We start from the raw sequence: 25,787 nt of genomic DNA, 5'->3' as shown, positions 1-25,787 counted from the left end.
CAGATGAGTGAATTAAAAAACTTTGGTACATCTACACAATGGAATACTATGCTGCTGTAAAAAAGAAAGAGTTCCTTCCATTTGCAACAACATGGATGGAGATGGAGAGCATTATGCTAAGTGAAATAAGCCAGGCAGAGAAAGATAAATATCACATGATATACTCATTTGTGGAATATAATGAATGGCATAGACTGATGAACAAGAACAGATCCAGAGAATGAGAAACGTCGATCAGAACCTCAAACCTCAGGGAAGGAGGGGATCGGTGGAAGAAAGGGGGAGAAATCAACCAAGGAACTTGTGTACATGCAATGAGCCTAATCAATGGACACAGACAACAGGGGGGTAGGGCACGAATTGGGTATGGGTGATAATGGGGGAATAAGGACACATATAAAATAATAATAATAATAATAATAATAATAATAATAATAATAATAAATTTAAAAAATTAAAAAGAAATTGTGAGGTAACCAAAAAAGGAATTGAAGCATGGCAGCATAACAATTTCAGGGCAGGTATCTCAGAGCTATACCAACCTCCTACAAATGGCTTCACCACTCACTAGCTGTGTGGCATTAGTCAAAGATCTTATTTTTATAAAATATGTTTTTATTGATTTTCAGAGAGAGGAATGGAGAGGGACATACAGAAACATCAATGATGAGAATCATTGATTGGATGCCTCCTGCACTCCCCCTACTGGGGATCAAGTCTGAAACTCGGGCATGTGCCTGGCCTGGGAATCTAACTGCGATCTCCTGATTCATAGGTCAACCCTCAACCACTGAACCACATTGGCTGGACTTTAAAAAAAATTTTTGATTCAACAATTTTTTATTTTTTTTGAGGAGGGGAGAGAAGGAACCATCAATGTGAGATAGGTTGCCTCCTACACATACCCCAACCAGAGATCAAACCAAAAACCTGGGTATATACTCTGACTGGGAATCGAACCCACCACCTATTGGTGTACAAAATGATGCTCTAACCAACTGAGTTACAATGGCCAGGGCATTAGTCAAAGATCTTAACATCACAAATCTATGAAATGAGTATAAGTATATCTTATTAAAATGAGTCTAAACATATCTAACTCAAAGAATTTTTAGGAAAATAGTGCTTAGAACAATGCCTGTTTCTGATAAGTCCTTAATAAATTACTAAGCTATTATGATAACTGTCATCATCATTCAAGTCACTGAAAGGATTAAATAGAATACTGATAGATTTAAGTGACTCTCAAGAGGCATTCAAATGTTAACTTCCTCCTTCCCACCACTCTATAAGGCAGAATGTTTGCCCATCAACCTACCAGGGACAAAGCAAAAACAGTGTGACAACTGAAGCTGAATGGTGTAAAAATGAAGAGAGTGAAAGAGGAATTGGGAAGATGGAGGCTTTGGAATTACAACATTATAATTACACTTTACCTTACCAGCTCTTAATCAATTAGGTCCAAATTCTTTAAGAATCTGGTGAAAGTTCTGGACTCAGGGAGATGCCCCAAAATAATAAACTTTTCTATAATTTCAGCAGTTGCACAAATTCCCTATACCTAAAGTTAAGAATCTTACCCTAACTGGTTTTGCTCAGTGGATAGAGCATCGACCTGCAGACTGAACAGTCCCACATTCAATTCTGGTTAAGGGCATATACCCTGGTTGCAGGCACATCCTCAGTAGGGGGTGTGCAGGAGGCAGCTGATCAATGTTTAACTCTCTATCCCTCTCCCTTCCTCTCTGTGGAAAATTAATAAAATATATATATATATATATTTAAATCTCCAAGAGTTTTTATTGTATATAAAATGCAATTGAAATGGGGGCAGCTAGACCACAATGTCTACTTCAGTCTTTCCAACTTCACTCAATTCCATCTCCATATCCCAAGCCTCCTATGGAACCTTAGCCTCAAAAGCAGCCCTTCATAAAGCTAGCCCTTCCCCAGAACAAAGGTGTTGGTTGGAGAGAGAGAGGAGCCTGGCACAGGAGTTCCTCCTCTATATGGCACATGACACGTGGAAAGCAGTTGTGTCTGAGGCTCATGTCTTTAAGGCAAGAGCCCCGCTTCTTCACTTTATGAATCTAAGAAGGGACTCGACATACACCACTCCCCAATTTCAATATCAAGAGCATCTCATAGACATGCAGTTCCTTAGAATACACCTTGAGATATATCATGTAGGATGCTTTTTGAAAAAGGGACAGAACTATGAGAAATAGGGAAAATTCTCCAAATAGCCTCATAGTTGAAGAATGCCTGAGCATTAGGATTATTAGTCTGCAGATAAAAAGTTAAAATGCATTTTAATTACTTAATAGTTAACCTATGAGTGGCTTGCTCAAACAATAAAATCTGGACCAAGGATTCTATTTATATTAAGGAAATAATCAATATCATCTCAGAAATTGGAAAATGTTACAATTATTATTATTTTTATATATAAAATTTTAATTGATTTTTTACAGAGAGGAAGGGAGAGGGATAGAGTAGTAGAAACATCGATGAGAGAAAAAGAGACATAGATCGGCTGCTTCCTGCACACACCCTACTGGGGATGTACCCGCAACCAATGTACATGCCCTTGACTGGAATCGAACCTGGGACCTTTCAGTCCACAGACCGATGCTCTATCCACTGAGCCAAACCGGTTTTGGCTAAAATGTTACAATTATTAAGGGAAAATACCAACCTACATAAATTACTGACTCCCACTAGCTCCCTATTGGTTTCCAGTTCCCTGCCCTTCAGTTCTATCAATTTCTTCTGAAGCAAGGTATGGCATCACAGAAACATCCTTGGCTACTTAACAAATGTTAAGGTGCTATATACTCTGAAAGATACAGCTATGGTTTTGAAAGAATTTTTAAAAACCCTACCAAATTCCTGACTATATGTAAATTAAAAGTATCACAACCTAATTTCCCAAAGTAACAATACACTCTGGGGTGTGTAAGCTAAAGATAGAAAATGTCACTTTTAGCTGAGAGTAGTAAAAGTATATTGTTAAACAAGACACATTTTTGGTTGGAACTTAAACAGAAAGATGATTTTGAGATATTTACAAGTGGCGAATTTGACAGTTATTACAGGCAAGTTGAGGGGTATTTGAAACAAAGGGAATATCATGAATAGAGATTATATGAAAGGGAAGTTTCCAGTCACTGTGTGTCACATATTTGAAAGCAGGTCACAGTACTAAATATAGTTACTGCCAGGTTTAGATGGTTTTGCTTACCAAGTTAAATATATTCGTTAGACAATAGGTAGTAACACAATAATAGCTGAGTAAAGAAAGATGAAATTGGCAATATTTTATAGACTGGCTTAGGATGGAGAGAGAGCAGGAAAGATACCAAAGAAACAGGACCAAAGAGACAGGGAGCAAGAGGCTGATCCATAAGGCAGGAAAGACACAACAAAGCCCTAACTAAGCCAGAGTTCAGAAAATGGAAAGGGAGCCCAGCCAGCATGTCTCAGTGGTTGAGCACTGACCTAAGATCCAGGAGGTCAGAATTTGATTCCCGGTCAGGGCACATGCCCAGGTTGCCGGCTTGATCCCCAGTAGGGGGTGTGCAGGAGGCAGCTAATCAATGATACTTTCTCATCATTGGTGTTTTTCTCTCTCTCTCTCTCTCTCTCTCTCTCTCTCTCTCTCTCTCTCTCTCTCTCTCCTTTCATCTCTAAAATCAATAAAAAATATATTACAGATATATCTCATTCTCTAACCCATTTACCCATCTAGGAAAAAATACATTTATAAAAAGAAAAGAAAATGGAATGTGAATCATGGAAATGGAAGATGATGTGAAAGCAAAACCCATAAGCAGGGCTTGGAGAGCATGAGAGTGAGTGTGAATAGGAGAGGAAAATTATCAGGGGGGCGGGGGGAAAGAAAAAGACAACAGGCCCTAGCCAGTGTGGTCAGTTGGTTGGAACATCGTCCTGTACATCAAAAGGTAGCAGGTTTGATTCCCAGTCAGGGCACATACCTAGGTTTCAAGTTCAATCCCTGGTCAGGGTGGGGGCTGGAGGCAACCAGTAGATTGTTTCTCTTTCACATTGATATTTCTCTCACTCTTTTCTCCCTCTCCCTTTTTTAGATAATACAAAAAAACAAAAAAACAAAACAAAACAAACATAAACTGGGATGACCAGCAAAATGGTGGGCCACCCAGGGAGAGATGCTGGTTGGAAGGGATGATGGCATCAATATCTTTATTGGTGTCAAGAGAGGTGCTTTATTACCTGGGGATTCTCTGTCTGTGGCCACCGCTTCTTCTAATCATCTCTCTCAGGGTAAGAGTCTCATATTCCGGGTATGTGGTTGCAGTCCAAGACTTCTGAATGGCATTGATCGCTTTCACAAAGTAGTGATTATATTGGTAGAGCCTATTGGAATACCTGCCAACAAAAACAAGATAGCTTTAGGCACACTCTTTACTGATATAACTAGACTCCATTGAAATAAGCATTCATATACTCTGGGCCTAAATGGAAAATGGTATAATCTTTCAGGAAGGCAAATTTTTTTTTTTAATGTAACATCAGCACTTTATTCAAATCTTCAAAACAGTCTTTATTCTCAAATAAAAATGTTTAGAAAATCCACAGGTTAAGTACACCATGGTAGAGAGAAACATACAATGCCAAATTTCCCAACAGTTGGTGGGAAAAGCAATGTCAAATACACAGAACACAAAATTGAGGTCAACTGAAAATTATAAGGTAAAATAAAACCCAACTTCAGAAGACAAAAATCAAAATATTAAGGATCCTTGAACTATCGTCAACCCCAATGAGCATTCGCTGTACTCAAGTCATTTTGTATTGAGTAAGACCCCATCGACCTAGCTAAGGAACACTCGAGAGTCTGGAGTGATGGCATCAGACACTTCACCAATAAGTGGTAAGCAATTTTTGATCAGAAAAATTCCCTTACTTTGGCTCTAAAGACATCAGGCTATAGAATGGTTTATGTTCATATCCTTTGTTCAAGCAAAGCCATTTTTCTGGCACCAAAGCAAATTTGGTTTGGTTCATATATAAAGAGACAGCCTGTGAGTCCAGAAGGCACTGCCCACTCTTGCCTGAGGAGATGCATCTATGTATCAGTAGCCTGGAACTGGAATGTCTCTGATGAAAGTAAAGGTTCAAGCTAACAAAGATGTATATACAAAGGGTGTTCAATGAAACACACTAGTGATAGATTATAAACAACCTAAATAAATATTTTAAGATAAAGGACTGATTATATAAATAATACACTATATAGTGTAGTAAGCAAAAATGTCTAGAAGGTTATTTAGTGATATGGAAAGACGCTAACTCTATATTAAATTTAAAAAGCAGGATACAAAGAAGTTTGTAGAAAATTAACCAATTATGTGAAAGTATAATTTATAATATAAGTACCTTTGAAAAATGCCAACCATGGTTATCTGAGTGGTGACACAGGATCACCATCTTTTCCCTACCTCATACAGTTCCTTCAATGCACTTTTATAACTTTGTAATCATAAAAAATGAGAGAGAGAACAGAACAAACTGTATAATGTACACAGAGTATGGCATATATTATAGCTACATGATTTAAAAAAAGTATTCCATATGAACATTTGGTTTATATCCTTGCTACTAAAATTGGGTTTGTACGGGGAAACTTGGTAGAAATGCAGACTTTAAGCAGCCAACCCACACTATCTGAATATGCACTTTACTGAGACCCCTCCTTCCCCAGAGCAGTGATTCTCAATAACATTAAAATCTGAGAAGCACTCGTGTTCCAGTGCTAAATGCCTGAGTCAGATGTAAATTAATATAACATAGAAAGAACATGTTTACAAAAAAAAAATGGGTGAGTTAATTATTCATTTAATTCAAACATGTACCAGGTGCCAGTGCTAAGAATTATAGAATTTATCATATTATCACAACTGAATACAATTCAGTGGCTGAAGTATGACTCACTTATTCAAGACTTCCATAAACTTTCTTTTATGCAAAGCAAGATAAACCTAACCCAAGTATCATCTTAGGCATACTGTGAGCTTTTCATTTTCTTAATTTAGACTATTGGAATACCTCCCAACAAAAGTATAGCATGGTGCACTTAACCTGTGGGTTTTTAAAACATTTTTATTTTAGAATTAAGACTGTTTTAAAGATTTGAATAAAGTGCTGATGTTACATTACTCCCTCCCCCCCAAAAAAAGCCTTCCTGAAATATTATACCATTTTCCATGTAGACTCTTATTTCATAGACCATTTTGATATAGTCAAAGAATTTCCAGCACTGAAATAAGAAAAGCATGCAACTACTTCGATAACATTTTAATGTTTTTACCAAAGTTCTTCCCCACTTGTTGAAAAGTGTGAAACCAGAGATGTATCTTTCTTAAACAGGTAATAAAACTGCCTATATCTTACTTCTCACCACATTATCACCCTGTAAAGAAATGACACCTATTGGTTTCTTTAGATGAGAGTAAATGTTAAATTGTAAATGTATACCTTGAAGTATTTTCCACTGATAAGCGTCATGGACTTCAAGTATTTGAAAAGCAGTGACCACACCTGTATTGTAACATCTAGCAAAACAGCATGGCTCAATGATTGAATGTCAACCTGTGAACCAGGAGGTCAGGGTTTGATTCCTGGTCAGGAAACATGCCCAGGTTGTGGTCTTGAACCCCAGTGTGGGGCATGCAGGAGGCAGCCAATCAATGATTCTCATCACTGATGTTTCTTTTTCCCTCTCCTTTCCTCTCAATAAAAATATATTAAGAAAATAATAATATCCTATGTTACATGTATTACAGTAATACAAAGTAGGTCTTAAACACCATTGTTTTTCATGCCTGAGATCCAATGAGATTAGGAGGTGTGGCAGAGAGTGACAGTCACTGGTGCCTCGGGCCTCAGGTGAAGGAAGGGAAATGAAATGGTCTTGAGCACCACAGTGATTGTGAAGACATGGAGGACAAACCAGGGTGGTTTGAGGCCAGTCAATGCTACTGGAGCCAAAAAGAAGACAAAGAAACAGAAAAAGAACGAAGAAAAAGGCAGCGAGACAGAGTTGGCCCACAATCGGCCTGTGAAGATGAAGTCTTTGCCAGCAGAGGATCAGGAAATACAGAAGGCCACTGAACTGTTTTCATTGCCAAAACTATGGAAGAGGCTAGCAAGTAAAGCTGCAGGTCCTCAAACTGGGAGACGTGGTCAACAGCCCGGATCCTGAGTGCAGAGCCTGACAAAGACAGTCTCCGCCAGGGGCCCTCTGCCCTGCCCCAGGGCTTCGCCTGGGACACCGTGGACCTGGGGATGGTGGCATGGAACAAGAATTATACGCCCTCCTGAAAGAGCATTATGTGCAAGGGGAGGGCAACATGTTTCAACTCGATTATTCCCCACAATTTCTTTTATGGGCTCTCTGGCACCTCGCTGGCTCCCTCCATGGCACTGTGGGTTCGAGAGGTCTCAAGTCGGAAACTGGTTGGGTTCATCGGCACCATCTGAGCAAACATCCAGGTCTGTGACACAGGGAAGATGATGGAGATCAATGTTCTGTGTGTTCACAAGAAGCTGTGCTCCAAGAGGGTGGCTCCAGTCCTGATCCGTGAGATAACCGGGCAGGTTCACCTGGAGGGCATTTCCCCAGCTGTTCACACAGCATGGGTGAAACTGCAGGTGCTGGCATTGGTCTCTAAACCCACAGGAGCTGGTTGACTGCCAGACTCTCCCAAGACAGCTGGAACATGGCCAATGGATACAAAGGATATTCCAATAGTGCACCAGCTCCGCACCCGGTGCCAGGTACCGGGAGCAGCTTCACCTCAAGTCAGCCATGAGCCAGGCGGAGGTGGAGCCCTGGTTCTACCTCCCATGAGAACAGCCTTGACCCTTCTGTGGTGAGGAATGCAAACAGTGAGACTTCCTGAGCTTTGACACACTTCCCTCCACCACCGTGAACCATCCAACCCACAAGAGTCTAAAGGCTGCTTATTGTTTCTAAAACGTTCACACCCAGACCCTCTTCTAGACCTCATGAGCAACGCCCTTGTTCTCGCCAAAATGAAAGGGGGTGGCGTGTTCAATACACTGGGTCCCATGGAGGACAGAACCTCCTGGAGAAGCTCACGCTGGCACAGGGGACAGCAACCTGCAGTGTTATCGTTACCTGGGAAGTGCCCCAGCACAGGGGCAGAGAAGGCTGGGCTGGTGTGACAGGAACCAGTTGCCAGTAAGATGCTAGATAAAGCCACTGAGAATTTGAACCAGGAAAGAGTCTGATTTTCAAAAACGTGAGAATCCCTGACAAAGGGAACAAAAGCCAACTTGGTTTACCAAACTGGCACTGAACTTGAAAATTGTGTTGCAATGGCGTAGGCTGGGTGATGTCACCTTTGGCCACGTCTCTGATCTCCTTTTTCCCCTTAATCACATCCTTATGCTGCCGTAAGCAAGTACGGTATGTGACTGCTGAAAACTAGCTCATAATTGGCATATTATGGAGTTAATGGGATAATGAGTTAATAATATAATGAGATTAAAAAGTTATGTACCTCACTATGGGTTAGCAGATTATTAAGAGCTGAAAGAGATCTTGAGAGTAATTTCCTCATTTTACAGGTGATGCAACATAGGTTCTGAGCATTCCAGTTAGCGCTTTAGCTTCTACGCTAAATGAGGCAATGTTTGAAACATCAAAAAAGTACAACAGGCACATAGTATATCCTAAACAGTAGGGTAAAAAGTACACAGCTTATTTGGAAATGTATTGCTCAATGATCAAGCCAAGCCAAGCAATTTGAAAGCTAAATGGGTGGCATGGGTCAGTGTGGATCTAGGTCAGCACTTTCCCAGAAACACACATCCCGTCCTCTGAACACAGGCCCCCAGCCCCCCTCCCCACCTCTCCGCTGCAGGGGTCATAAAGTGACCTGTTTCAGATGTTGTGTTCATGGGCACTTTCAGGGGATTTCACAGATAACTAAAACATAAAAATCTGCTACCAATCCAATTTATATTCCTCTTTTCCTTACAAACTAATAAAGTCTAAAATCTCTTGTTTGTGCAGTTCTTATTACCTAACTTAAGTACACTTAATAAAAGCATTAACGGCACATTACAGGCTGGACTATGTCCTGTCCAAATACACAGAAGGAAGGCCAAGAGGCACATGAAACAAAGTCACTAATTATCCAAGAGATGCAAATCAAAACAACAATGCGTACCATCTCACACCTGTCAGAATGGCCAACATCAACAAACGACAAGTGTTGGCGAGGTTGCAGAGAAAAAGGAACCCTCGTGCACTGCTGGTGGGAATGCAGACTGGTGCAACCACTGTGGAGAACAGTGTGGAGTTTCCTCAAAAAACTGAAAATGGAACTCCCATTTGACCCAATAATCCCACTCCTAGGATTATATCCCAAGAAACTAGAAACACTGATCAGAAAGAATATATGCACCCCTATGTTCATAGCAGCACAATCTACAATAGCTGGGATTTGTAAACAGCCTAGGTGCCCGTCAGCAGATGATTAGATCAAAAAATGATGGTATATCTACATAATGGAATACTATGCTGCCATAAAAAAGAAGGAATTCTCAACATTTGCAGCAACCTGGATAGAACTAGAGAACATCATGCTGAGTGAAATAAGCCAGTCAATAAAAGAGAAACACCACATGACCTCACTCATTTATGCATAATAAAGAACATTATAAACTGATGAACCAAAAGATATAGAGACAGTAAAGCAACAAGCAGACTGTCAAATTACAGCGGGGAGGGTAGGGAGATCTGGGGGAGATAAGAAGGACTTGTATACATGCATATAAGTACAACCAATAGACACAAAACTCTGGGGAGGGAAGGTATCTATGGGGGGGGGGGGGCAATGGTAAAATATGTACATAGATAATAATTTAATAAAAAAACAAATACAGATGCTGAAGTCCTAACCTCCAGGACCTCAGCATGTGACTGTATTTGGAGACTGGGCCTTTGAAGAAGTAATTAAAGTAAAAAGAGGTCCTCCGAGGGAGCCCTGTATGGTGTACTTATAAGAAGTGGAGAGATCAACCAAAGGACTTAGATGCATGCATATACCTAATCAAGGGACACAGATAACAGGGGGCATAAATGAGAGGTGGAAGGTAATAGGGGAATAAGGACACATATATAATACCTTAATCAATAAAGAATTTTTTTTAAAAAAGAAGTGGAAATGAAGACACAGACAGTGGATAACCACATGGGGACGCAGAGAGCAGGTGGCCATGAGAAGCCCAGGGAGAGGCCTCCGAGGAAACCAAACCTGCCCACATGGTCACCCCGCTTCTGTTGGTTAAGCCATGCAGTCTGTGGTCCTTTGCTGCGGCCACCCTAGTAAATGGCATCCGCTACATAAACACTAAGAATTTTCATTTCAGTTACTACTGCCTTGTTTAAAATTCTTGTAGGCGATACACTTGTTGCAACATAAATATAAGTATCTACAAACATCGTGCCACATGCTTTTATATTGGCAATAATAAAATGATTTTTCTTCATTGGTCGCTGCGATGTCACGTTTAGAGGGCTTTAAAAAACCATGCCTTCTTCTCCCATTTACATCAGTAGACATATTTTCCCAGTAAAGTTTTGTTTCCAGGCCAAATACATCTTACATAATCAAAATAAAATTTTTCAAGAATTTAACGTACACACCTAATGTCACATATGATAAAAACGAAACGGAATAGACTGTTCATTTGTGACAACTCACTTTTCCCGGAGACCCTCAAGGTGGGCAGCGTCCACACTCACATTCTTCGCCACAGTCCCCACCTTACTTCCGGTGAAGCAAGCCCAGTTCCGGCCCAGCACGTCGTGCACCCAGCCGGTCATGGTCTCGTGGCAGTAGCTGGTCACCTTGCTGCCCTCTTTTTTATACTGCAATTAAACACGGGAAGGAGAGGCCTCGTGAGTCTGTGGTCCACTTGCAGGTCCACTTCCCTGCCTCCCCATCACAGTCAAGACACCCCCCCCCCCTTTTTTTTTGGATCATTTTCCAGATCAACCTCTGACAATCAAAAGGAAAACTTCACACACACACACACACACCCTCCCTCCCCTCCCCTCCCCCCCAGAGCTTACAAAGAAAAAGTATTCTGGAAAAGGAAGATAAATGTCTATATGATAAGCATGGTTAGTCACCAAATAAAATTTGCATAACAAAACACTTCTGGGTATGAAAGGCAGGGAAAGAAACTAACATTTTTATAGCAACTGCCACATCCCAGGGATTTTACAAATTACCTCATTTCATCCTCACAATAAGCCGATAAGGAAACAGACACCCAGAACCCTTTTTCCCCAGTGAGAAAAGGGAAGCTCAGCTCAGAGAGAGTAGGTAGCTTATACCTAAGGGAACAGAGCTGTTATGTAACAGAAACAAAATCCTGCTGCTTGTAGACTATAGTTTTACACTCAAAAGGTCCATTCCAACAAAACACAAGAACAAGAGATAAAGTTTTTCCATGGGACTAAACAAAATCCTTTCTTCTCTCATTCTTCAAATTTATTAGACTACTAGAGGCCTGGTGCATGAAATTCATACACAGGGGGCAGGGTAGGGGGGCGGCGCAAAGGGGGAAAGGTTGGATGTCCCTCAGCCCAGCCTGTGCTCCCTCGCAGTACTGGAGCTCTTACTGCATGTCTGACTACTGGCTTAGGCCCGCTCCCAGGAGTGGGCCTAAGCCGGGAATACAACATCCTTAGTGCTGTCAGACATTCTTAGCACTGCTGCAGAGGCAAAAGAGACTCCTGCTACCACCACTGCACTTGTAAGCCATGAGCCTGGCTCAGGTCTTTTGGCTGAGCAGCATTCCCCCTGTGGGAGTGCACTGACCACCAACGGGCAGCTCCTGCATTGAGCATCTGCCCCCTGGTGGTCAGTACGCGTCATAGCGACCAGACATTCTGCCCTTTGGTTGATTTGCATATTAGCCTTTTATTATATAGAATTCTGAACACGAGAGAGCTAAAGTAATCTTATAACTAAGTATTCTGTCTACTTTATTTCACTAATATGGACCTTTGTCTTATTCCAATGGTAACTATAAAGTGATGGATCCAGGGTTTTAACTTAGAGGCTTTGGCTTCAGAACCTGAAACCCTCATGTTATAACATCTCGTGGAGGAGAGAGACATATTCCACAATGAGAGCACAGATAGAGAGATTCAGGAGGAGGGAAATTCATGCTAAGTTTCTATGAAGGGAGTTGGACACAATTTCAGGCACTGACTTAATTTAATTGAACAGAAGCAGTCAAATCAACACCACAGTCAGCTGTGCTTCAATACTTTCCTTGACCAAAGGATACAGTAGGTTAGTTTTGGTCCATGGGCTAGAGTTTGCAGTGTCCTATTCTAAGATAACAAATACAGTACTACTTTACCCGCATGCAGGGGTTGGCATACTTCCTTTTTAAGGGCCTTATTTTAAATTTTTAAGGTTTACAGGTTTAAGGCCACTGTCATAACCACACAGGTCCATCATGCAATATAAAAGATGCAAAGAGAATACATAAATGGATTAACTAGACTGTGTTCCAATAAAACTTTATTTACAAAACAGGACTCTAGTTTGCAAACCTCAAATTTAGAGGAATGAGTGGGCTAAACTATACTTAAAAATAAAATTACCTAATTGTGTCTGACTAGCTCTAAAACCAAGTTATATTGAGTGGTAGAGTTAAAAATGTATGACCTTAGACTCCAAAAGAACCACAAAGCACAGGATAAATTACTAAGGGCTACTAAATAGGCACCTTTTGCTTCAATCTTGGTGGTTGATGATACTGTGAAGCCCATCTGACTCCCTCTGGCTAAGAATATCTTCACAAGCACGAGTTCAACTCACCACTTCTAGCGACCCTGTTCAAGCCCCAACCCAGGACCAGGAGCACTGAAATAAAAGCCTAGGATGTACTCGGGCTGCAATGTTAGAGGGTTTGCTGTGTGTAAGGTTGACAAAGTTTATGCTAATTGTGCTGAACTACATGAAGCAGCAATTTTTATAGGTCTAAGGCAGTCTCATATTGGTAACCTCATATGATGCAACCTCCACCCCTGAGAGTTTCTCTTTGGCACAAGCCCTTGGTCATGTTCTCTTATCCCTGTCACATGCCAGTCACACAGGCCGGGTGTGGCTAAGCTAACACTGACTGCTCCTCTGCTTCTTTAGAAAACAGTCTTGACAAGGTTGTAAGAGTGCTTGAGATCTATGTTACAGAAATCAGCAAAGATAAATACATGGAGGAAAACCACACTAAACACAGAAGATGCTCACTGCAGTATAATGGCCAAGGTAAAAATAAAAACAAGAACAAAAGCATACCCCACTCCACCTGGTGTGGCTCAGTGATTGAGTGTTGACCTATGCATTAAGAAGCCAGAGTTCGATTCTTGGTCAGGCACCTGCAGGCTCAATCCACGGGGCATGCAGAAGGCAGCTGACCAATGAGCTCTTTCTTTTCTTTTCTTTTCTTTTCTTTTCTTTTCTTTTCTTTTCTTTTCTTTTCTTTTTTTTTTAATATGTTTATTGATTTTTTTACAGAAAGGGAGGACAGAGAGTTAGAAACATCGATGTAAGAGAAACATTGATCAGCTGCCTCCTGCACACCTCCCACTGGGGATGTGCCCACAACCAAGGTACATGCCCTTGACTGGAATCGAACCTGGGACCTTTCAATCTGCAGGCCAACGCTCTATCCACTGAGCCAAACCAGGTAGGGCTAATGACCTCTTTCATCATTGATGTTTCTGTCTCTCCATCTCTGAAATCAATAAAAAATACACTTTTAAAAAATAGCCCAATTTTTCAAGTATACAAGTAACTAAGTAAATTAATAAATCAAAGGGATATTACCTAACATCCTAAATGATCCATGTGAGTTCTATAGAAAAGAGGTGAGCAAACTAAGGGGAGGGAAGGCTGCCTGCTTTCATAAATACAGTTTGGTTGGCACATGTGTCTATGACTGCTTTAGTGCTACAGCAGCAGAAGTGAGCAGCTGCCTTAGGAACCATAAGCCTAGGAAGCCTAAACAGTTAGTGTCCCAGAGAAAGTTTGCTGACCACTCTATAGAACAATAAACAGAGAGCACCTATGACACATTAGGAAGGGAAAATACAAGGTAATACTGAAGTTGAATAAAAATATATAAATCATGAAATATGCTTTTGAGAAATGGACATGGAAGGTGAAATGAGTCTCTGGGTGGGATTTTCTTGGTTATTTACCAAATGGAGATGGTTATATAGATTTTGTGAAAGTAATCACTTTTTAAAATGCTCTGATTTCCTAAAACTGAGAGTCGTAGCCTCCAAAGTCCTAGAAGAGGACATCTGTGAGGGGCGGTCCATGTGTTACTAGAGGCTGCTGACTTGGATCCATCTGGTATTATGGTTACACTTCCGGACAACAATCATTATTTACATAACTTTTGGTATAGTTTGCTAAGTTCTTTCATTATTTATCAAATACATAATGGTCACATACTATTTCCCTGGCAATGTACAAAGTGCTAGTTCAGTGGCCGGTAAACTCATTAGTCAACAGAGCCAACTATCAACAGTACAACGATTGAAATTTCTTCTGAGAGCCACATTTTTTAGACTTAAACTTCTTCTAACACCACTTCTTCAAAATAGACTCACCCAGGCCGTGGTACTTTGTGGAAGAGCCACACTCAAGGCGCCAAAAAGCCGCATGTGGCTCGCGAGCTGCAGTTTGCCAACCACAGTGCTAGTACGTATGTATTAGCAAGTACAAATGTATTGAAGAGGCCATAGCCCTCAAGAAGTTTAGAATTCTATGAAGTAAACAAACATGTACATAGTTCAATACAACATTTGTGATTCAGCCAAGCTAGCAATGCTTGGAGAAGCCCGAGAAATTTCCCTGTCTCAGCAAAAAAAAAACATTAAAAAAAAAAAAAAAAATCACAGATGAAATGACTTGCCTAACATACCAGAAGAGTTAGGGGCATTCAAAGTAGGAGAAACAGGCCCTGTGTTTCTCATAAGAGTGGTTTTGCTCACCTACTTGGCACAACTGATTCATAATTATCAGCATGATGGTTATCAGCAAATAAATTTCCCCTGTAAGAGGAAGGCCGACTTGCTATTTTGAAAGGGAAAAACACTAGACTGAATGAGCATGACTGATTTTGCTCCAGTCCTTTGATCATTCATATTTGTTCAGGGACTCTCTGTTCCTCCCCCAACTTCATACTTTATAAACATTTCATAGATTACTCATAAATCTTAGAGGTCAAGAGAACATAGAAATAATATAGTATCAGGGAACAAAACAAAACAAACAAAACAAAAAAAAAGAAACTTACTAAAGAAGGTGGTCAAACTAGAATTTATAATCAAGGACTCATAGAAGCAAGCATTCTTCCCAATACCTGGTACCACTCCTGGGGGAAAAGTAGCTTTTCAAAGTAAAAAGGAGAAGAAGAATTTCAAATATGAATTGACAGGTTACAAGGATCATTGTTTTATCCACTTTCCTTAAAAAACAAGCAAATAAAAAATTGAGGTCCAAATTGTGCCCAAGTCCCTTCAAGGGTCACCTAAATATTCCAGAAGCATTAATGGCCACTTCCGACATTTCCTTGGCTGTCAGTTTTCTCACCATTTTTGCCAAGGAGGTAGGTGAGGGACATGGTCTTCAGGTGTGACTTCCGAGACTGGGTCTAGCTCTGCCACTCCCTGGCTCTGTGATCCTGATTAAGTTACTCATCCTCTCTGTACTTTTGGTTTCCTCATCTATAAAAGCAGGATGAAATAATAGCCTCTCCTTGATTGGTCCTGTTTTATATATACTGACCCAGTTAATTTTCACAGCAGCCTATGAGGTTGCTCTTTGCGCACACACAGACTCACACTCACACACACACACACACACACACACACCAGGAGAACAGGATTTTGTTGATTCATTAAGTAGGATACTGTCTGGCACTAAGAGGCAGTTAGAACAAATGCCAAGTCTTATTTCAACAATAACATGGAACCTCAGAAAAAACACAAAGTTTAAAATGAACAGAAGTGTGGTCCTGCCATGATCAGAGACCGAAGTCTGACTCACAATGTTACTCCAGAAGTCACTTTTCCTCTCCAAACCTATTTCCCTGAAAAAGCAATTTTAGCTTGGAAGTTCCAACATATCTCTTCAAGCTTCCTAATTGCACTCCTTATATCTGTGAGTTTTTATTTACTATTTATAAAGCTAGGCAAGTAATGCTTAGTTTAGATACACTCCTTATTTAAGTACTTAGAGTATTTATATGTCTTAGGAATCTGAAATAATCCTAAAACAAAACAAAACAAAACAAAAAACTGTAAGTGTTTTTTGTTGTTTTAGCTTAAACAATTGTATAAAAGAAGCTATCCATTTGTGTACCATTTTTGATACATTAAATGGATGGAGTTATTTTCCATTTTAAAATGCAGAAAAAGGATCCCTTGTGCACTGCTGGTGGAGATGCAGACTGGTGCAGCCACTGTGGAGAACAGTATGGAGTTTCCTCAAAAAACTAAAAATGGAACTCCCATTTGACCCAGTAATCCCACTGTTAGGAATATAGCCTAAGAAACTAGAAACATCAATCAGAAAGGATATATGCACCCCTATGTTCATAGCAGCACAATTTACAATAGCTAATATTTGGAAACAGCCTAAGTGCCCATCAGCAGATAACTGGATCAGAAAACTATGGTACATCTATACAATGGAATACTATGCTGCCATAAAAAAGAAGGAATTCTTACTATTTGCAGCAACCTGGATGGAACTGGAGAACATTATGCTAAGTGAAATAAACCAGTCAATGAAAGAAAATGATCTCACTCACTCATGGATAATAAAGAACATTTTAAACTGATGAACAAAAAGATAGATACCAAGGCAGTAAAGCATCAAACAGATTGTCAAATTACAGCGGGAAGGTTAGGGAGAGCTGGGGGAGATAAGAGATCAACCGAAGGACTTGTAAGCATGCATATAAACATAACCAATGGACGCAAAACTCTGGGGGGGTGAGGGAATTGGAAAGGGGGGGGGGCCAAAGGTAAGATATGTACACATATAATACCTTAATAAAAAATGAGGGGAATAAAAACAAAACAATTTTATCACAGCTAAACAAAACAAAACAAACGCCTCACTCAAGGACATGTTTAGAGAGAGGAAGGGAGAGAGAAAAACATCGACCAGGGATCAAACCCAAACCCCAGTATGTGCCCTGACCAGGAATTGAACCAACAACAACCCATCAGTGAACTGGACAATGCTCTCACCAACTTGAGCCATTCTGGATGGACATAGATTCCCTTCTTTTAAAAAAAAAAAAAAAAAAAAAAAAAAAAAAAAATATATATATATATATATATATATATATATATATATATATATATATATATTTTATTGATTTTTTACAGAGAGGAAGGGAGAGAGCTAGAGAGCTAGAAACGTCGATGAGAGAGAAACATCGACCAGCTGCCTCTTGCACACTCCTTACTGGGGATGTGCCCGCAACCAATGTACATGCCCTTGACCGGAATTGAACCTGGGACCTTTCAGTCCGCAGACTGATGCTCTACCACTGAGCCAAACCGATTTCGGCTAGATTCCCTTCTTGAAGAAACTTTTTGGTGTGAGTGAGACGCTGGAGGTGAGAGCCCAGAAAAACAAACAAGGAAGAGCAAGATGTAGCTACAATCAGCGAAGAAGGTTTTAAAAGATAGAGTCCAAGTTTGAAGTTTCCCATCAGTAGAATGCAAGTGCAACAGAAAGGCCCTGATCTTATTGGGGAGGATCAAATGTTGGCTCCCAGATCTTTCCTGAGAATGCATTCCATTGGTAGGAGCCAGAAATGATTTATTTTTAAAGGACTGATTAGGATGTTTTGAAATTTGCATGTTATCATCTCATTTGCATACTGGGGGAACTAAGAGGTCCTTGAAAATTGTTTTCATAATCACTACTTCCCATTTCCACTTTTGAGAGGGATAATTCCTATCACAACAATGATGTGACTAATTCAAATATGATTATTATTCAAATGTAAATAATATTGTATTTTCATTACTAGAAAATAACTTTCTACTTGAGAGAGCCAAGTTATGGAAAAGTCAGCATTGTGTTTTTCATAAAGCACATTCTTTCTTGGCTTTGTGCCAAAATTCTCAGTTAAAAATAAAATGAAAAAAATCTTCATTGTTGATATATAGCTTTTTATGAGAAGAAATATAATTTTAACTCTAAAAAAATAAATAAATGTTATTTTATATTACTAGAGGCCTGGTGCATGACATTCATGCACAGGGGGTTGGGGGTGTCCCTCAGCCCAGCCTGTACCCTCTCTAATCTAGGACCCCTTGAGGGATGTCTGACTGCCCTCTCACAATCCAGGACTGCTGGCTCCCAACTGCTTGCCTGCCTGCCTGCCTGATTGCCTCTAACTGCTTCTGCCTGCCAGCCTGATCACCCCCTAATCACTCCCCTGCCAACCCAATTGCCCCTAACTGCCCACCACTGCTGGCCTGGTCACCCCTAACTGCCCTACCCTATAGGCCTCGTTGCCCCCAAATGCCCTCCCCTGCAGGCCTGGTCGGCCCTAACTGCCCTCTCCTGCCAGCCTGGATGCCCCTAACTGCCCTCCTCTGCTGGCCTAATCGCCCATAACTCCACAACTGCCCTCCCCTGCAGGCCTGGTCCTCCCCAACCCCCTCCCCTTCAGGCCTGGTCCCCCCCAACTCCCTTCCTCTACCAGCCCAGTCATCCCCAACTGCCCTCCTCTGCTAACCCAGTCACCCCTAACTGCCCTCCCCTGCAGGCCATCTCATGGTGGCCATCTTGTGACCACATGGGGCAGCCATCTTTGACCACATGGTGGTGGCCATCTAGTGAGTTGCAGTAATGGCAATTTGCATATTAGATAGGATTCTGCAGTTTTTCCCCATTTAAAATAATTTGTTGGGGTTTTTTGGTATATTTTTTAAGAATCTGAAATTACCTTATAAAAGGTAGGACAGGGCTGGAACACTGCTATGCAAGACAGCTTCAACTTAGAAGGAATGAGACACTTACCCTCCAGAAGCCAAGTACACAGTACCTTAATTTGAGAGGACCACACATAGTACCCGTTATCTTTTTGGTTTGAATGTTTCCAGGGTATCTGTCAGTTTTCTTACTATTTTGAAATACTTATGTGGTTTCTGACATTATTACCAATTAAGAAGCTGAAATCTTGAATGAAATGTAGCCAAAATTTTTCTTCTAAGCGTTTTATTTCTTTTGTATTAACATCCGTCTCCGAATACTGTTTTGCACAGATGGGGTTATTTAAGTTTCTATTCACTTATGCCAATTTCTATTGCAGCAAAGTAGATAATCTCATAAAATTTGAAGAACCTCCAAACCCTTACACTTAAGTTTAGAAAACTACTAGGATTCAATAACTATCCATTTGCTTCTTCAAAATTACTACTGGGTTGCCAAGCGTTCATAAAAAAAAAAAAAAAAAAAAAAATCCTTCTTCAGAGTGCCAGCCTGCGGACTGAAGGGTCCCAGGTTCGATTCCGGTCAAGGACATGTACCTTGGTTGCGGGCACACCCCCAAATAGGGGGTGTGCAGGAGGCAGCTGATCGATGTTTTTCTCTCTCATTGATGTTTCTAATTGTCTCTCTCCCTTCTCTGTAAAAAATCAATAAAATAAAAAAAATCCTTCTTCTACTTCCCACTTATCCTATCCACTATTCAATTAGCTCTACTAAGAAATATTAACCAATTAAAAAAACAAAATAGATTGCCCTATTTTATAACTTATTTAGCAGGCATTTCTTTCTCAACTGCTTATTGACACACAGAGGGGAGAAAAATCACACCTTGTTCCACTGTTTCTCTCATAAATAATATACTTAGCAAATATTTGAAATGTAATGTACTGACTATGAAACAAATGCAGTTTATTGAAAAGGACTTTGACCTATAATTCCTTGTTCTGCCAATTATTCATGAGCAAGTCATAACTAGGGATCCTTGATTTCTTCATGTGAAAATGGGATTAACTATTTCATTGGATTCCTATAAAGGATAAAGGTGACATTGAAATTTGAAGTGTTTAAAAAGTACTAAACAAGTAACAATATAAACACTACCATCTGTAACAATGGGGATACAAATTTGGACATCTAGATATATTCTATCCAGATCATTCACCATTTCAGAAAAGAGAAATTATTTAATGGTAAACCACATATGAAGAGAGATTACATTCTGGCATTACTTCAAGATAAAGAATGTTTATCCAATTTTTGCCCTTGTTCTAATGTATATATAATGAGTTGGGCAAAGTAGGTTTGTGAGTTAATTCTTATGTATTGATTATTGTAATATTTCCATATTAATCACTTAGTCTAGAGGTGAGTAAAGCTGTTAGATGACAACAAGAGAGAGCAAGGCACATTTTACCAAATTGATATTTTACCAAACCCACCCAAGAGTACAGTTTTTGTTTTTTTGTTTGTTTTTTTTTTATCTTCACTGGAGGATATAAAAGAAAGAGAGGGGCAGGGAGGAAGACAGAAAGAGCAATGGGTTGTTTTCCTATGCTCCTTGACCGGGGGATCAAACTGCAACCCAGGTATGTGCCCTGACCAGGAATCGAACCTGCAGCCTTTCAGTGCATGGGATGACACTCAACTGAGTCGCTCTGGCCAAGCAAAAGTACATCTTTCTTCTAAAGAAACAAACTTCCCTATGTTAGTTTCAAGGATTTGCTCTAGTTTTTTGCTTACTAAATAGACTTAACCATTGTTTTTGTTGAATTTTAATGAATTACGAAACTGTTCACATTGTAACCAAATAACTTCCAGCACTTAACTGAAGAAATTAGGAGCTAGATTTACATTGGAAAAACGGAGGGTCATAAATTTATTTCCAGTACTGAAAAAGACAGTCAGTTAGAGCCAAAATATATGATCTAAACTATTATAGTTAAAAAGAAGACAGAGCAATTTACCACTCAGCAAAGTAGCCAAAATCACTGGCTCATTCATCACTTACTTGCTCATAAACACTTTTTATTTTAAATTTATTTTTCAATTAAAGTTGACATACAGTAATATATTAGTTTCCAGTCATCTCAAAAGTTAGTACTCATCTAACATCATTCATAGTTATTACAGTATTATAGACTATATTCCTTATGTTGTACTTTACATCCCTCACTCATAAATCCTTAAAACTATGAGGTTGAAAGAAATGTTAGCTTTAATCTGACTTTTAGCTGGCCGTCTGTAACAGGAATGCAGCACAACCTACAGCTTCCCAGGCTAGTTGATTCTCCAGGGTTTGGAGAACCACTGCAGTCAGAGAGCTATTTCCCCTGACAGCTAATTTAGTTTTCAGTCCTTCTGAAAGTTCACTCTTTTTAACTTTGAGTCCTACCTTGACCTCTGTAGTTTCACCCAAAAGTTAAAACATAAATAAATAAACAGAATAAAATGTCAGTAACCTCATCTGTTTTCTAAAGTCATTCTACAAATAAGACCTGAGGGTCCACCACAGGCTCAGAGGACTCAAAGGCAACAATATGTCCAGAAATATCCATAAAACAGGACAACACAATGACATATCATTCAATTCTCTTGATTTTACAAATATGTATTTATTGAAGCTCTATTATTTCCATATATTGTGCTATACAGAGGGAATAAAATGGTCAGTAATACAGAGTTGACCTCTGCCATCATGGAGTTTAAAGACTGGGGAGATGACAAACAGGCAATTACAACAGAGAATGCTAAGTAGTACATTGCCATGTGCGCTCGCTCTCTCTCTCTCTTTTTTAAATATATTTTTATTGATTGCAGAGAAGCATGGAGAGGGAGACAGAGATGGAAACATCAATGATGAGAAAGAATCATTGATTGGCTGCCTCCTGCATGCCCCATACTGGGGATCGAGCCAACAACCCGGGTATATGCCCTGACCAGGAATTGAACCATAATCTTCTGATTCATAGCTCAATGCTCAACCACTGAGCCATGTTAGCTGGCCCTTTTAACACATATATTTTCAGTTTCATACTCACAAAATTTTCTCTTCTTCCATAATCAAAACCAACATTTAGGTTAGCAGTAAAGAACTTTTTCTTCTGCCAAGACCATTTGGATATTTATAACATCATTTGAGGGTCATTCAAAATTATCAACTTAAAAATTGGCCTGCTATATCTGGGCAAACATTTCATGAACTCACCCTAATGCCTTGGCAGGGCCAGACCAAATGATTTTGCTGCCCTTATAAGGCCACAGGCCAGATGTTCTCCACCCCTGGTTCAGATGCAGTTACTCTCAGAGAAACAAACAAATTACTTTAGAGGTGATTTCAAATTCCATAATACATCTTTACACATATTGGTTGCTTTGTCACAATTTACATCACGAAAATCAGTTTGAAAACATACAACTCTCTCAAGACTCTGGAGACAGATAGCCTGATATATCTATCTTAGAGCAGAGAACCAAAAATATAAACATAGTACCATCCCTGATTTGTACTCTATAGAATTAATTATCTTGTGAGAAATCTTTGAAAGGACAAGAGAAGCATGGTTAATCTCCGAGGCCCCTATTTCTATGGGCATAGTGCTTAAGATATCCAGGGAAATAAGTTCAGTCTGGAAAAAAGATGAAGACATGCTATCACATCATTCCAATCCAGCAGGGTTAGTACTACCTGAGCGGAGGTACCTGCGTAGCACAATGAGAACCAAAATAATGGCATTTCTCACACCAGCAGAAAGAGCTGGGGAGAGTTTCACAAAGGTGGCATGGAGGCCCTGAGTGAAGACAGATGATCAGGTCCAGAGGTAGGATGGAAGAAAGTATCCAGGTAGTAGTCGGCTGTGCCGTTACTTCTCCTTTATAAACTATCACCTTCCCAGAGCTGCTGACCAGGACCTCTCAGGTGCTAAAGGAGTTCTCTGAGCTCATGATGCAATGATGGCAACCTGCTACCTAGGGAAAGACTCCTCCATTCAAGCTGGGATGTGGGAGGGAAGGCCTCCTAGACAAGATGAATTAAGTGGAGCCCCACATGTTCAGTGTAGCAGGGCTGATATTAATCAGCTCCGAACAACTGAGGAGGAAACTAGTCCATTGTTTAGCAGGAAAGAGCGGAATGATAGCAATCGGTGTGCACAATAGCGGTATTAAGAGTGAACTTGGCAAAGGTACTTAAGTTGTACTTAATTTGAAGATTACAAAACTCTCCTTCCACTTTGAGGGACTACAAAGGGGAAGGAGAAGGTAATTTTTTTTGTCTCGGATGACAGGACCCTGGCTTGGGAAAGAAAGTGAGTCGCCTCGTTTGGAAAGGAAACCTGAGTTTGGAGCCAATTCTTCTTCTAAAATCTCAACAGGAGCCAATGCAGTGGACATTCTATCCCATTAAACTCATGTTTGTGATGTTTACAGACGGGGGCTCACCAGAAAATCTACCCAAATGTGACTCCAAGTACATGTGAAGGGCTTTCTTTTTTTTTGCATATATTTGCCATTTCACACCCACCCAATCGCCTCTTCTTCCATAATCAAAATAAATGTTCAGAGTACCAAACAAGGAAATGCTTCTTAGGTTTGCAAGACTAGCTCTTATTGTTTAACTCTTAAGCTGTGTGAGCTTAGGAACTACATGAGACTATGCCAAACTGAAGCATCCATCTTGTATGAAAACTGCTGTTTGAAACTTTTAACCCTGCTATTTGGCTTCTGTGGATTTAACCTTCCCCAGACAAGGTCATCAGTGCTGGAGCCAGGGCAGGCCTCTGGTTGAGGTCTCAAGGCCCCAGTACACACTGGCTCTTTAAGAACTTGCAAAAGGGGGCCGGAAACACTCCATATTTGGGAGACAAAGAAGGTAAAGTCATATAAACAGGGAGAATTCCTGCATGTTGGGGCCCAGAATTTGAGATACATTTTCCTCTGGACCCATGCGTAATAAATGTAACTCTATCTCTCTAAGTATTGCTTTGTTCTTCTTAGGTTTTCTGTAACAAAACTATGAAAGGAAGCTAGTGATGTGTACTATATAGGGTTTTTGAAAGGTAAAGTACCTCAAGTTCTTGGCACAAGGCTGGCACCCAAAGAAAACATAAAATAAACATAAAATGTTTTCATCTTTCTGGCCAGGGCTAATGATCTACAAAAAGATACCCTTCACCAGCTTGCTTCTCTCAGAAAAGCCTCTTCCATGGGACCGTCTCCACACCAATAACATAGCTCAGCATCCAAGATATCTGGAGGCCTTATTTTCTCCTTACCACGGGTGCTGGGCCCCTCAGGAGAAGAGTGTTCAAAAGAGAATAAAACTTAGGTTGCATATTGTTCCTTTTACTCAAAGGCTGCATGGTGAAGCCACCTAAGACTTCCAGAAAAGTTTTTTCTTTCTCCTGCGCAGTCTCAGAGCTAGAGTTCATTGTGATTTCTGGCGGTTCCCGTTCCAGAATGGCGGTGGCTGCTTCCCACGGACATGTTCAGGAGGGCAGCTGCCGTGGAGGTAGGTCCCCAGGCCTCCTCTGCATTCTACATGCACAGACAGACTCCGGAGGGCTCTGTGGCGGCCGGGGGCCTCCGCTAGCGGTTAGAGGTAGGTGGTCCAGTGCGGCATGCTGCTCTGCCTCTCAGCCCCAAAGCCTGCTTGGGGCTGTGGTTTTAAAAGAGCCCCTCAACAGATGCTCTACGTAATAACTACAAGACAACAAAAACTGGAGTTAATACTGTCTCTTCACAATGTTTAACCATAATTTCTTTAAGTAAAAAAAAAAAAAAATACCCGACGCTGGTTTTTTGTGTGTGTGTGTGTGCTTTTTTAATGCTGCTTATGACATTCACCAAAAGCTGCCATTCTCAAAAGCTGAAAGCTGAAGCAACAGGCATTGCCCATGCAGTCAACAGGCTTAAGAAGCACATGCAGATGCATCTGAAATGAACGGCCACTGTACAAGCCAAATACACTTTGGAAATATACTTAAGAAACAGGCTAGCCCTAACTGGTTTGGCTCAGTGGATAGAGAATTAGCCTGCAGGCTGAAGGGTCCCAGGTTCAATTCCTGTCAAGAGCATGCACCTTGGTTGTGGGCACATCCCTAGTAGGGAGTGTGTAGGAGGCAGCTGAATCGATGTTTCTCTCTCATTTGTGTTTCTAACTCTCTAATCCTCTCCTTTTCCATTCCTCTCTGTAAAAAAATCTATAAAATATATTTTAAAAAAAGAAAAGAAAAGAAACAGGCTAATATGGCAACCTAGGTACATTATTAGCATGTATGCCTTACACATGCTAAATGCAGGCTTACTGCCTGCCGCTTGGACCCATATTCCAGGTACAGGGCTATTTATCATTCATTTAAGAGCAAATAAGAGGGACTGTGCTTTTCACTGCTGTCTCCATCATGAGGGGGAAGAGTGAGAGTTTGAAGCCAGAAGTGCATAAACTGCATTCCAAGAATACTTTACTTTTTTTAAAACAAACAGAAAATTTCCCATGATATCTTCCTATTTTCTATTATATCTTTCTCCTACACTATCACCATATATTACAGGAAAGATTCTGAGGAGTTCTGAAATAAAGAAAATTATTCAATGACCAAAAAGAACTCGTGAGAACCAGCCGCTTGGTTTCAGCTCTCGTTTTCACTTTGATCTGTA

General features: G+C 40.3%; 2 protein-coding genes across 3 annotated transcripts in view; both read right to left on the bottom strand.

Annotated features, from left to right (window-relative positions):
• RAB38 (RAB38, member RAS oncogene family) overlaps positions 1-25,787 on the bottom strand; it is a 452,769-nt gene that overhangs the window by 383,194 nt on the left and 43,788 nt on the right. The gene's annotated exons all lie outside the window — the stretch shown is intronic.
• Positions 1-25,787, bottom strand: part of CTSC (cathepsin C) — a 45,173-nt gene that overhangs the window by 9,871 nt on the left and 9,515 nt on the right. The window contains exons 3-4 of one of the 2 annotated variants that reach the window (XM_084895223.1): positions 10,782-10,948; positions 4,255-4,410 (exon numbers count right to left, since the gene is read on the bottom strand). In XM_084895223.1, coding sequence (XP_084751349.1) covers positions 4,255-4,410; positions 10,782-10,948 — 323 coding nt within the window. Of the gene's footprint in view, positions 1-4,254; positions 4,411-10,781; positions 10,949-23,613; positions 24,831-25,787 lie in introns of those variants that run through there. The other variant, XM_084895224.1, reaches the window with a different exon arrangement.

This window comes from Pipistrellus hanaki (assembly GCF_964339955.1).
Source record: "Pipistrellus hanaki genome assembly, chromosome: 9".
Taxonomy (NCBI): Eukaryota; Metazoa; Chordata; class Mammalia; order Chiroptera; family Vespertilionidae; genus Pipistrellus; species Pipistrellus hanaki.
Note: the sequence above shows the minus strand (reverse complement) of the source record. Positions and strands in the feature narration are given on the sequence as shown.